The 14,472-nt window shown below is 33.0% G+C and overlaps 1 protein-coding gene across 1 annotated transcript; it reads left to right on the top strand.

Moving 5' to 3' along the window:
- The first annotated feature begins 9,834 nt into the window (after positions 1–9,834).
- Positions 9,835–12,910, top strand: LOC120076542. The gene is made up of 3 exons (XM_039030402.1): positions 9,835–10,092; positions 11,130–11,588; positions 12,586–12,910. The coding sequence occupies exons 2-3, from the start codon at positions 11,142–11,144 to the stop codon at positions 12,736–12,738; spliced, it is 600 nt and encodes a 199-aa protein (XP_038886330.1). The 5' UTR covers positions 9,835–10,092; positions 11,130–11,141; the 3' UTR covers positions 12,739–12,910.
- The last annotated feature ends 1,562 nt before the right edge of the window (positions 12,911–14,472 follow it).

Genomic DNA, 14,472 nt, shown 5'->3' with positions numbered 1-14,472 from the left:
CGCATGTGTCCTAGAATTAGGAACTATGGCATTTACATTGAGAAATGACATGCTATTGTGTGTGTGTAGTATGAACGCATAGCTTGAGCGCAATCTTAGAATGTGTTAACTAAATCCCTTCTCAACTCGTTCCCCGCATACTCATTGTAACTTTCGCTGTCATTAACTCTTTACTCAATTCCGCCGCATAGGACTTATACTTAAAACAATACACCAACCAACTTATTTTTTTTTGTCACCGTAAAGGAATCAAAATTTACTAATGCATAGTATCTCAATAGTCTCTGTGTTCGACCCTGAGCTTACCAGGTAACCTAGTAGGATTTATACTTGGGTTTTACTAGGAAAACTTGCATGTGCAACGCATAGACCATCACCACAATTATACACCATTATTTTATCACATTCACAATGCATCAGTATGCATACTCTATCCATTGATACTCTTATAAGCATACTGTAATTTCTTGTTGTGCATGATCTATTAGTTTCCATTCTTGTACTGTAATTGTTTATATTCAATTTTGAATGGAATTTGGAACGATCCTTTCGCTGCTCATGAAAATCCTCATGTCTAATTTCCTTCAAACTCTTGCCTATGAAGGCGATCCTTTTATTTTTATGGGTGAGAGTGGCTAGCCAACTCAATAAGCCTACCATTTTTGGAATTCGTCTAATTAGGGAGTTGGGAATACAACTACACAAGACAAAATTCACTCATTCCCTAATGTTGGAGTAAGTAGATAAATTGCTCCCTTAAGGGCTGATTTCAGGGCTTGAACAATGTGGTGCCACACTCTTTCTTGGCTCGAGAGCGATTTGGTCGTAGTTGGACTATGACTTATTATTCATTAGAGGGATCAGTAGTACTTAAGAAATTATATGTAACTTCAGAGGCAAAATAGTAATTTTGGCCAAACTGTACTTACGAACAATTTATGAAGGGTCATCGCAGTGTTGACTGCTTATATCCAATGGACACAAAAATATATCTGTAGTGCGAAGAGTGCAGCTGTCAGTCTTTAGTGAAGTGACCGACAGTTAATAGATGTTAAATAATTTAATTAAAACAGTTTAATTAATTATTCAAGTACCATTAGAGCTTCAATATACAGGTCCATAAGATCACATTTGTAGCTCAATATGGATTATTGAGAATTAATTTTGGATTCATTTTAATTTTTTAAATTAACTGAGGGAATTAATTATATGTGGTATAATTAATTTAACTTAATTATGTATGATATAATTAATATAATGTATTTAATACATTATAATATAAAGTTTATTTTGAGAGGAATTAAATATTTAAATATGATTCAAATACTAATTATATGGATGAGATTCATATAATTAATTTTAATATAAATATGATTTATATTAAATACCACAACTGATTGAGAGAATTCAAACTATAGGTTATATTGTATTTGATACAAAGTAAACTATAGGTTATATGTTATATTGGAATAAACAATAGTATATAATATATATATATATATATATATATTAAGGTAGTTAGTGTATAATTCTCTCTCTCTCTCTATCTATTTATCTATCTATCTATCTATCTATCTATCTATATATATATATTATATATATATTAAGTAAATTGGAATATGGTTTAATTTATTTAATTTTATTTTAATTTTTGAAATTTAAAATGGCGGGATTTATTTCTAACTCCTACCCCCTAATATCTCTCTCAAATTTTTACGTGGTGATATGGGAAGTGGTTACGGGATTTGTTTTTCATCTTCTTCATGGTCGGTTTTCATAGACTTTGAGAGTGGTGTTGTGAATGGATTGAACTGGCAAAAAATCTCTCACAGAAACCTTTCTTCCTCTCTCAATCTCTCACTCTTTCAAAAATAACTCAGAGCCCATACAAACTCATGAGAAATCCAAACCTAAGGGAGGAATATAGAGGAAAATTCTTGTGTGGTGACCATTGTGGTTTTATTATTCTAATCATTTTGGAGTAGAAAAATCACGTGAAGAAATGTTCTTCAAGGGGGTAAGTCTTTCTCTAACCTTTCGTCCTCCTCTAATTCTTCAAAAGCATGCTATAAAATTATGGTTGATTTATGTATATTTTTATTTCTGTTAATTTCCATTATTTGTAAAATCTAAAACTGGGAACGATCTCCACTTCTGTAATGGACCTCACGGGTCCTTTCAGATTGGTCATTCTTTCTTTACCAAAATCTCTTTGGAGTGAGGCACTAATGGACAACAACATATATTCTTAATAGGGTACCTAGTAAAGCGATAGCCCTAAAACCTTTATAAGTTGTGGACAGAAAGAAAACCTAATATTAAGCATCTTCACATTTGGGGTTATCTACTGAGGCTAGGCCTTATAAGCCTAACAAAAGGGGAAAATGGACTCAAGAACTGTTAGCTGCTATTTTATTGGGTATTCTAGAGATCTCGGGGTTTCAAGTTTTATGACTCACTTTTAGATCATTATTTGAGAAGGGAAAGTTCAGATTTCTTTGAGGATGTTGAGTTTTTTTTTTTTTTTTTTTTTGGGGGGGGGGGGGGGGGGAGGAAGATAACATAAGGAAAGTTGTATTTGAAGATGAAATTAGTTTCTTTTCTTAATGGGGTTATAGATGATGTTTAGGCTCCAATTCCTGACACCACTATTGAACCAATTATATAACAAGACAATATTAAAGTCCCCATTGTTGAACCTGAAACTCGAACTCAACAACTTCAAGAAGTACCACTTAGGAGATCCACTAGAGGAAGAGATAACATAAGGAAAGTTGTATTTGAAGATGAATTAGTTTCTTTTCTTAATGTGGTTATAGATGATGTTTAGGCTCCAATTCCTGACACCACTATTGAACCAATTATATAACAAGACAACATTGAAGTCCCCGTTGTTGAACCTAAAATTCGAACTCAACAACTTCAAGAAGTGTCACTTAGGAGATCCACTAGAGGAAGAAAAAGTGCAATTCAAGATGGTTATATTGTGTTTATTCAAGAACATTATGATGATATGGGCATGATGGAAGATGATCCAATCTACTTCCAACAAGCTCTACAAAGCTCTAACTCTCAATGGATAAATGCTATGGAAGAGGAAATAAACTCCATGAAAGACAATGACATTTAAGAACTTGTCGAATTCCCATTAGGAATGGAACCCATAGATTGTAAATGAATATTTAAAATCAAAAGGAATTCGTAAGGCAAAATCGAAAGATATAAGGCTCACATTGTTGCAGAGTTTTACTCACAAGGAAGACATTGATTACAAAGTGACTTTCTCTCTGGTTTCATTGAAAGATTCTTTTAGGGTGATCATAGAAATGATAGCTCACTTTGATTTAGAGCTACATCAGATGGATGTAAAAATTACGTTTTTCAACGGAAACATTAATGAGACGATTTAATGATGCAACAAAAAAACTTTGTGTTCGTAATTCAAAGTCTATGGTGTGCGAACTGAAGATATTCATCTATGATCTCAAGCAAGCCTCTCATCAATGGTATCACACATTCCATGAAGTAATTACCTCAATTAGTTTTAAGGGGAATATAGTGGAATGTTGTGTATATCACAAGTTCAGTGGGAGTAAATCTATCTTTCTCGTGTTATATGTCGATGACATACTCATAGCAAGTAATGGTGTAGTTTTTTGCATGACACTAAGAGGTTTCTCAAAAAGAATTTTGAGATGAAGAATCTTAGTGATGATTCTTTTGTTAGAGTATATCAGCAAGCAACGGAAGCAACAAGGATCAATGAGCACTCCAATTCATTAATTTTGGCAGAAACTAAAGCATGCTCGTACTAAAACAAGAGGGTTTCAAGCCATACCTTTGTAGAACTTCTTCAAATCCTGATTCTCAACTGCAAACTTCTCCAAATCTTGTTGTAGACTACCTCAAGATCTTCCCCACTATTCTCTTGGAGCTTTAGATTGAGTTGTGGGACTTAAAATAAGCTTGAATGAAAGGAACTTGGAGAAAAGCTCACTACAACAACCCACTTGAAGAACACCTTTTTCAACACGAATTTTTCAGTAAAAATTCTATATTTGCATGCCTCAATTCCACTCCAATATTTTTAATATATTGCAGGACCTTCATGTAAATAAGATAGCTGCATGAGATGCAGCTCATGCTTGGAGTTATTGAAGCAAAAGTTGGTAGGTTTTGTGTGAGCAAGTTGAAGATGATAATGAATCCACAATTCCATTTTTGTGTTTTTCAATCTTTTTCAATTTTTACCAAAAAGATTTCAAAAATTAATTTGATTTCTAAAATTGAAAATAATATTAATTTCATAAATTAATTTTCTTAATAAAATTAATAAATAATTATTTAAACAATTTAAATAATTCTAATTAATTTAATATCAAATATTAAATTAATTTTATAAAAATCTACCTTCATATATTTAAATCATATTTAAATATTAATTCTTTAATTCCATTTAATTCTTAAAATTAAACGTGTAATTATATCTCATATAATTACTAATTCCTTTAATTCTAATTTGAACGTTTCAAATTAAATTATCACACTACTCTAAAGCTAATCCATTTACGAGCTAGTAAGGGGACCTCGCGAACCTACAGATCATGGGCTCCCTCCAACAATCCGAGATTAATTGGCTAAACTCATTACACTGAATTAACCCTCATTCATTAACTAATGGGTCACTCTACTAAAGCCCATAGTTGAACTCCCCTCACTGTAGATATATTATGTCCACTCAATATAACCATGATTAATAAGCTAACCCTTCACAGGTTGTTCATAATAACGTCTGGGTCAAATGTCTGTTTTACCCCCGAGATTACCTCTTGTTCCTTAAGTCTCACTGATTCTCTAATGAACAATTGATCTGTGATCCAATCAACAAACCGAGTCTCTCTCAGGCCAATGAGAGGGTGGGACCCCTTGTTTAAGACCTAGAGTCAGCACTTAAGAGAACAGCCTCTCTACTATCCCTAAAAGTGGGTAGGAGTGAATTCCTTCTTGCACCCTATGTCCCTAGCTATCTACCTGGTCTTACCCTTGAAATGGAGGTTTATTGAGCTAGCATTGTTGAGCCAACCCTCACCTATGCAAATCTAAGGATAATCCCGGATAAACAGAAGTTCATAGTTAGTTCAGGATTAAGGTCAAGTTACCTAGGTCATCGCTTTGAAATAGTCAGTCTTAAATAATAAACAACATTATAAAGTAAGAGTGATTGATTTCGTGGTTCGATCTTGTATAAACCCATTTGCACAGGACGCCCCCACTCCTCATGTCATAACATGTACAAATTAGGATCACTTAGTTTATAGCACTTTACAACTCTTTGTAACGTCTGACCCCCCACCGGATAAGGAATGTGAAGGCCTTTATTGGATTTCTAATAAGCAATGCATATATTCAATAACAACTTATTGAATTTTCAGAATAAGTTTTATTGTTGACAAACCACAAGTTTTAAGACATAAAACCCAACATCTTTTATGTTAGGAATTAAAATACTACGAGATTGTTCTCAAGGTATTTGAGATTGTCACAAAAGAACTACATTGAAAAGATTTTGAGTAAATTTGATATGAAAGATTGTATTCCAGGAGATATCCCTATCGCTGAATGTGATAAATTTCATTTAGTTCAATACCTCAAGACTAAAATCGAGACTAAGGAGATGCAGAAGGTTCCTTATGCATCGGGTTGGAAATCTAATGTACGCTTAAGTATGTATGCACCCAGATATTGTGTTCATAGTTGGAGTATTAGGAAAATATTTTGAACAGCTTGGGGATGGATCATTAAAAAGCAGGAAAATGGGTTTTGAGGTATTTGTAGAGAACAAAAGGTTATATGTTAATTTATCGAAAATAAGAAGTTTTAGAGATCATTGAGTATTCTGATTTCAATTATGTTAGATGTCAAGACACTTTATGATCCACTTTAAGCTATATCTTCATGTTGGCTGAAAGAGCTATATCTTGGAAGAGTGTTAAACAAACACTTATGACTTCTTCTACCATGGTTGCAGAGTTTATAGCATGTTATGAGGTGTCCAATCATGGAATATGGCGGTGAAATTTTTCATTGGGTTGCAGATAGTGTTCGACATAGAAAGTCCAGCAAAATTATTTTGTGACAATAAATCAGTAGTGATATATTCCAACAACAATGGAAGCAATACAAAGTCAAAGCATGTAGACGTAAAGTTTCTGGTTGTGAACAAAAGAGTTCAGAATGATCAAATTTCGATAGAACATATAGGAACAAATTCTATGGTGATAGATCCATTGACTAAAGGTTTAGTGCTTAAAGTTTTTCATGAGCACGTTGCTCACATGGGTTTAGTCACTTTTCTAATTCCATGGTTTAGTGAGAGTTTGTTATTGAGAATGTTCTTTGACCTTAATTTGTTTATTTTCTATATAAAATAAAGTTTATGGTTATTGTTTTATTATCTAAACTTATTTATCATGCATGCAATTTTGCAAATGTGGTTTAACATAAAATTTTTAAGAATGATCTCGCTAAGAAATTTGGACCAATTAGAAACAGGCATGATCTAGATCACTTTGCATGTAGTTTCCATGCTATCCATCCATACTTGATCTATGTCATTGAATGTATTGGAACTTGTGATCAAAGAAGGTTTAGTTACAAGAATAATGACAAAAGTCACATTGATTCCGTGCTAATGTAGAATTGAGACCAAATTGAACTAAAAGGGAATTTTATTATTGAAATAACCTGTTTATGCATGCTTAAGGTTTATATGATTTAATTACATCAGATACACATACATAGCCCAAGTGAGAGGTTGTTAGACGTATTTAAATAATAATACGTATAACTAAAGTATGAGTTATGTATATGGGTTAATATTTTATCACATTAGGTTATTTTATTAGTTCAGACTCTATTATGTGATCTATTTAATTAAGACCCTAGATTCTTTAATTGAGTATGAACTTAATGGGTAAAAGCCCATTTCTAGTTAATTAGGGTTTAATGGAACCCTAGTTGAACTAGTATATAAAGAGACCTTAGGACTATGGTCCTCAACATGAAAACAATACATACTCAGTCTTTCTTGAATCCTATCTAGATAGAGATCCTACTAAAGGATTCGGAGTTTTGGTTGAAGAAGACAATAGTTATCTTAAAGCTATCATCATATTCAAGCTATCAACAATCTCTTAATGGAATCCGATATATTAATTATTCTTGAAAAATTGGCATGAATGATCCTAGAGTTAATCTATTCAATATAGATTTAAAGCAATTATGCTAATAATAAATGTTCTGTAGGTAATTTTACTATATTTTCTCATGGTACTAATGATTTTTCTATCAAAGATTTCTAATTATTCTAATTCTGAGACATAATAACTTGTAGAAATACAAATTATCATGGTGTATACTTGCATGTAGGGCACTTTGTTCCAACATCTATCAAAAGAACCAAAATGATATTATAACATAAAAATTAGTCCTAGTTTAATTACAAGTTTAGTCCTTGAACTATGAGGTATATGTCTGTTTGGTCCCTAACTTTTAAAGAATGTGTAATAGGTCTCCAAACTTTCATTTTCGTGTCCAATAGATCCTTGAACTTAATAAATCATTGAACTTTTAAATTTGTGTCTAAAGATATAATTTTAAGTTTGTATCGGATAGGTCATTGACCTTTTTAATGTTCTTTTAAATTTACAAATCTACTAAACACATAATTTAAAGTTTCGTATATTGTAATAACCAATTAGACTCAAAATTAAAAATTTGGGTCCTAATAAATTTTTAAAATTTTTAGAGACTTATTCCATACTAAATTGGCAGTTCAGAAACTTATTACAGGTTCCAAAGTTGGGATCAAATAGATATAAAACTTGTACTTATGACTAAATTTGTATTTTAACCATTAATTTTGTTCTTTCTAAAAATTCTTGGCAAAATATCAATTTTCATCTCTAGAATGTCTGGGTTGTATCAACTTAAATTCATTTAAGTCCTAAACTAATAACTGCATCAATTTAGATACTGAATTTTTGTAAGTATATAAATTAACACCCTCCACTACATTATGTTTGGATAAACTTATAATCTTATAATTAAACATCTGATCTTTCATAAGCAAATTAGTATATACTCATTTTCTTTGAAAATTATCAATACAACAATTCTAGTAGTCAAATTTATTAATCCGATATTTAAAGAAGTTTATGAACATGTAAGAATTGAATGCATGAACGATTTTCAAATGCAATCTGGATCCAAATTGATTTACTTATAACAATTTAAATATTTAATTGAAACAATTATATGTTTTGTGGTATTTTTTGAACTAAATTTGACATATGTAAAATTGATATAACTCCAAAATTTATAATGTAAATTAAAAAATATCAAAAAAAAAAAAAAAAAACAGAATAAAGCAATACTTAAATGTAGCCTAAGTACACTTTCCGTGCTTCTCTTCTTTGCACATATAAAAAATTAACCCTTTTGATAATTTTTTAACATAAAAATAAAATTGCTATACGATAGATTTTTAGGGTTCGTGGAAAGGATGACCCAAAAATTAGGCAAAAAATGTGAAATGATTCGATTTTTGAAAAAAATGCTAAGTAACCCTTTGCTGACGTCAAATTCGGGTCAAATTCGCTCTAGCTCTTGCTCGTCTCACTCTCTCTTCTTTTTTCATTCACAAATCACTATGTCTCTCGCTCTCTCTTCGTTTCCTCACTCACAAAATCACTCCTCTCTCGTGTCTTACTCACCGAAGTTGGTCGTGTCGGAACTGCTTGCGTGGACTCGTTCTATCAGAGAAGAAGAAGAAGAAGACGTATAGAGGAGAATAAATCAGAGAAGAAGAAGACAACGTGCAGAGGAATATTTTTTACACCAGAGAAAAAGAAGGAAAAAAAGAAGGATAATATCATAACCTATGAAGCATAGATACTTCATGTGAGACAAAGAATCAGTATCAGACACGTATCGGATACCGATACTTTCAAATACTTCCCAGATACGTATCTGACACGCGATTTGATGTATCTATTTCTATGTGTACTTTTTTTTTAAGAAAAAAGACAAGTAACTCATCTAATCTTTCTCAATATAAAATTAGTCAACCTATTTAAAAGGCTCACTACTCGAGTCCGAAACTAAAAGAAAAATAAATAAACAACTGACCAAACCCTAGACTAGAATCATCTAATCTCCATCTTCACATTTGAATCCCGACAAAGTCCACAAAAATATAAACCATTTGGATATCTTCAACAATAAGTTCTTCGTTTATCTTCATATTTCACTCTTTAATATTCTTCTTTTTCTTCTTTGCAATATGAGTCACTTTTCTATTGCATTTTATTAACTATTGTACTTTAACATCTTAGATGTTACTTTTTTTGTATTGTATTTTAGTGTTTGTATTCTATTTTGTGTAATTGTTATTAACTTGTATGCTAAATTTATCTATATCCTAGATTTTTTTAAAGAAAAAAAATGTATCTTCAATGTATCAGTGTCCTCGTTTTTTAGAAATATATATATATTAAAAAAATATATAAAAAAATGACGCATCCTCAAACGTATCCGTATCTTAGTTTTTTAGAAATTGACGAATCGTCGTATCCGATAGTATCCATATCGTATCTATATCGTGTAGCCGTATCCGTATTTGTGCTTCATAGATCATAACTTCACATGATTATGACATCAACAAAGGAACATTTGGTATTTTTTTAAAAACGGAGTCATTTACTATTTTAGATATTTAAAACGGATATTTTAAGCAATTATCTCTAGTTGGTTTATATACTGCTACACCCACGTTTCTTCCTTAGAATTAGAAAGAAACTTGCCCTAATTTATGCGGGCAGGCCTGGTATTCTTTCTCCGTGTACTGGCATTTCACTTTCCTCCTTGCGGTCAGAATTCAAGCTTTTCCGCCACTGGAGAAGGAGACGACCACCTCTCACATTTTTCCATCAAGCTCATCTCCACTTCTCAACGCCCCAATCTCGATTTTTAGTTCTACAGGCTCATGCCCCACCCTCATCGTTGATTCTTTCGTTTCTTCTCTTCCAACTGGTAAGATTCGCAATTTAATCTTTGATTTCCTTCTTTGCACTTCCGGTTTTTTTTTCATGTATGCTCTATTCAGAATCTCCCTCTTCGTGCTTTCCAATTTCAGTCGTCCCCATATCGATTTTGTTGGTTTATTCTTCTTTTTGTATCCCCTGTTTTCTGAATTTTAAACGAAAATAATGCAAATATTCGAAATGTTCACTATGAGATGGGTTTGACTTGGATAGTTGAGTTAATTCACTTAATCTGGTTCTTCTATTGCGTGTGAAGTGCTTGTGCACGAAAATTGTTGCAACCTTGGAGCATTAGGCCATTTCTTAATGGCAAAAGTGCTTCTGAGTTCTGATGGAGTTTTTCCTCCAACTACTGAATGTAGGTTTGGGTGGCTTGTTACCATTTTTTTTTTCTTAATCATTTTATGTATTTGAGTTATTTTCAAAGGATTTATGCTTCTTTTATGGAACCCATCATGGTTCCAAACTTTCGCCACAGCAGGTTGGGTGGTTCCTCTGTTGTCGCTGGGGAGCTCACATTGGGATTGATCAGTGTCTAGTGCAGATTTAACAAACATAAATTATTAAGCTATTAGTGAATCCAATCATATAGTGCATTCATGGACCATCACACATTTCGCTCATTTACAAAATTTGAACTCCTTTAGAATCATATGAAATCTGAATGCTTGTTAACTTTCATGGGTTGGTCTAGTAGTAAATAGGGGCATAATCTTCGTAAAGAGCTAAGAGGTTATGGATTCAATTCCTGGTGGCCACCTACATGAGATTTAATATCCTACGAGTTTCCTTGATATCCAAATGTTGGAGGGTCAGGTAGGTTGTCATGTGAGATTTATCGTGATGTACATAAGCTAGTCTATAGACTCGTGGATACCAAAAAAGGTTTTGGTCTGAGACTTTGAATGCTTGTTTATTCGTCATGGTGGATTTCTCTCTTTTGTTGTGTCTTGTTGTTTTTGATACTGTAATTATTTTAGTTTACCATATGAATAATTAGGCTAACTCCTTTAATGGCCATATTAGATCTCATTCGTGATGGGATCAATGAAGGATGAACAATTTGCCATGTTTGAGGAGAAGGTAAAACGGACGGTCTATGTTGATAATCTCTCTCCCCATGTAACTGAGCCTGTTTTGAGAACTGCTTTAGATCAGTTTGGGACTGTTGTCAGTGTCCATTTTATTCCAAACTACACGGAGCCAATTAATACCTCTCAATGTGCTCTAGTGGAGATGAAGGATTTGAAGGAGGCGAAATCTGTCATCTCCGTGATAGCTCAGTTCCCTTTCATGATGTCTGGAATGCCGAGACCGGTGAGGGCGCGCCCTGCCGAAGTAGAAATGTTTGATGATCGCCCTGTCAAGCCTGGTAGGAAGATTAGCTTTACCTGGCTGGAAAAGGATGATCCTGATTTTGAAGTGGCCAAGAAAATGAAGCTTCTTACTCGGAAACATGTGGCTGAAGCTGCATTCTTGTTGAAGGCATGAGTTTCAATATCCCATCTCTACTATGGTCGTATTTATTTAGTGCTTAAATTTTAAAAAGTTTGAATTACATGTCTGAACTTTGAATTGTGATTCTTAGATGATGTGAGATATTTATTAGACAGATGTTAGTTAATTTAGCACAATGTGGCATAGCTGATGAAAGAAAGAGGTTAGTTAGACAAAATAAAGGGACACATACAACATGCCTTGTAGATAAATCACTCTATTTTGTTTGGCTATCCTCTCTCTCGTCTACCATTTATTTGCCACATTTTGCTAAATCAATCAATTAGCATTTGTTTATCTAATAAATATATCACATTATCATTAGTTAGCAACATAAGCAAGTACATTGAGTCATCATTGAAAGTTCATGTATGTAATTAGATCTTTTTGAAATTTTAAAATTAAATGAACACAACCATTAACGTTCAGACTAAAGTTTTAATTTGGTCAAATTATAATTTCGGTCCCACTGCTTCGAGATTTTATTTAGTTCATATACTTCTAAACCTCTTTAGTAGGTCTCCTCAACTTTCTTGTTGTGTCTGTTTAATCCATATACTTTAAAAAGACCATAATAGCTTTCAGCTTATAGGTTGTGTCTATTTAATCCCACAGTTATAAGAAAGACTATAATAGGCCGTTTGAAATTTTATTTTTGTGTCTTATAGGTTTCTGTTGTTAATCCCATGAGTTTAATGCTTTTGCACCAAACACACTATACTTGAAATCGACCCATCTGGTTATTGCTCAAGTAAGTTTTAAGCTGGTGGAGGATGGAGTCAACGAGATCTATTAGACACAGTTAAAAATTCACATTTTTTGAAGTAAAAAGATTATATAGTTACAATCTTGAAAGCTCGGGTCTATTAGAAAACCTTTAAAATATAGGACTAAATAAACATAGCTCTAAAAGTTTAGGGATCTTGTTGGTAATTTGGTTTCGGTCGGATAATTCTTAACAGAGGTTCGTCCAATTCCTTTGCAGCATCATTTGGCGGAAGAGGAGAAGCTTGCAAAGCAGCAACAAGAAGCACTGAAAGGAAACTACAAAAAATATGAGATTGTAGAAAGTGTAATGGCTGATGGAACTGCCCGCAGGTTAGCAAAACGTTATAATATGCGAGTTTCAGATGATTAATTAAAAGCTTTGAAGCTTTGTTTTTGTAATTCCTAATGCCCCTGATTTTTACTTGTAAATTTGTAGAAATTGCCATTTATATGGCAAAATACACATGAATTAAAGACTTCTTTTGTGATTTAGAGGGAGAAAGATAATTAGTATAATACTACTAACAACACTCTTTTGGATTCCCTTTTTTTTAAACATTGTATTTTCCATCATGAAAGGTGTTTTATGAAATATTTGAACAGTTGGCTGTGACTTTGGTCTTGATATTTCATTTGAAATATAAGTTTTATGGGGGGAAAATCACTTTGTACTTCAAACTTGGCATTATGTAAACTTTTAGCTTAAACTTTCTATTCATTTAAGCAACTGTCCTATATTTTACCCTTCAATTACTGCTGAATTCATCCACTAATTTTAACGAAAGACTAGTAAAATCATCCAAAATATTTGATTTCAATAAAATTATTAAGCCATGCACGAAATTAAGTTTGGTTAATTTACGCACAAGATGAAGTATTAAATAATTCTTTTAAAACATACAAATTTCCATCGAAAGTTCAACTATATGAATGTTTCATGCTATGCAAATCGGCAATAAGAAAGAAATTGACCCTAAAGGCAAGGGGAAGAGATAAACCCCTCCTTAACAAAAATGAGAAAGGCTAGAAGAGACTAAAGTGAGCTTAGTTGAACTATAATTGGTATTCGATCTTCCATCCCTCTGGTCGTTGTACTAGATAAAGTTTAGGAAAGTGTTGGGACAGATGATGAAGGGATCATCTACACTCAAGCCAAGTAGCACATTGAATAAAGAGAAAAGGAGATTGTCATTTGTGTTCACGCATTTTGTTTGGAGCAAATCATGTGTGTTAAAAATTCTTTGAGCTAAGGCCAAAGAAAGACCTCTTCTGAAGCTCAAATGAAAAATGGCTTCTTGTAGAGAAAGTAATGGAAAGTGACCTTCTGCTTACGTCCGATTCGCCCCTGAGATGCACCCCTCGCGCCTGCCAACATGAATTTAATCGATTCTTGATGGCACGTTTCTCGATGTACGGTCACTCGATACCCAGCTTCATGGTCACTTGATACAACTGTAATCGACATGTGTTTACTCGATCATATCAACGTCATACTCGATGTTCGATTATTTTGAATTCAAAACTCGTTTGAAGGCCTTTGAAGTCCATTATTTCACCACTTCCCACGACATCAAACTATTCTCTCTATTCATCCGATTGTATATCCTTCGACGACAACAACTCTACACTCGAAACTCCACTATCTCTGCATCAGGTAACATTCTTCTTCTTGTTTGTAGTTTAACTCGATTATCATCAAGTAACATTGCTCTCGTTTTTTGTATTTTGGCATCATTCACTCAAAACTCGACTATCTCTACATCATGTTCCTCGATATGCGCTTGCATGTTACTTGATACTCGATTGACATGATTTTCATTTCTGTTTTCATATCGTTTGGTTGGATTTGACTTTGTTTTGTTTCAATTTTCAATTTTTTGTTATTTTGGATCGCCTGGAGTTTAGGGTTTGAGTTGGATAATACATGAAGGTGGAAAATCAAACTGAATGCTCGACAATCGACCATCTAGTCACTTGTAATGGAGTGAGTAAGGGACACCATGTAGCATGTATTGGGTATCAAGAAATTAAAAATCTTGTATCACATCGAGGAACGTGCATCGTATATCAAGTATTAAACAAAATTCTTATTTTTTCCCCTTTT

The sequence above is a fragment of the Benincasa hispida genome, chromosome 4, assembly GCF_009727055.1.
Source record: "Benincasa hispida cultivar B227 chromosome 4, ASM972705v1, whole genome shotgun sequence".
Classification (NCBI taxonomy): domain Eukaryota; kingdom Viridiplantae; phylum Streptophyta; class Magnoliopsida; order Cucurbitales; family Cucurbitaceae; genus Benincasa; species Benincasa hispida.
This window is presented reverse-complemented; position numbering and strand designations above follow the sequence as displayed.

What these genes read in the sequence shown, in the direction of transcription:
- LOC120076542 (XM_039030402.1), top strand. Translation starts at nt 11,142, where the DNA reads ATGGGATCAATGAAGGATGAACAATTTGCCATGTTTGAGGAGAAGGTA. An exon ending in AAGCTGCATTCTTGTTGAAG is followed by an intron (nt 11,589 to 12,585) that starts GCATGAGTTTCA and finishes ATTCCTTTGCAG; the next exon opens with CATCATTTGGCGGAAGAGGA.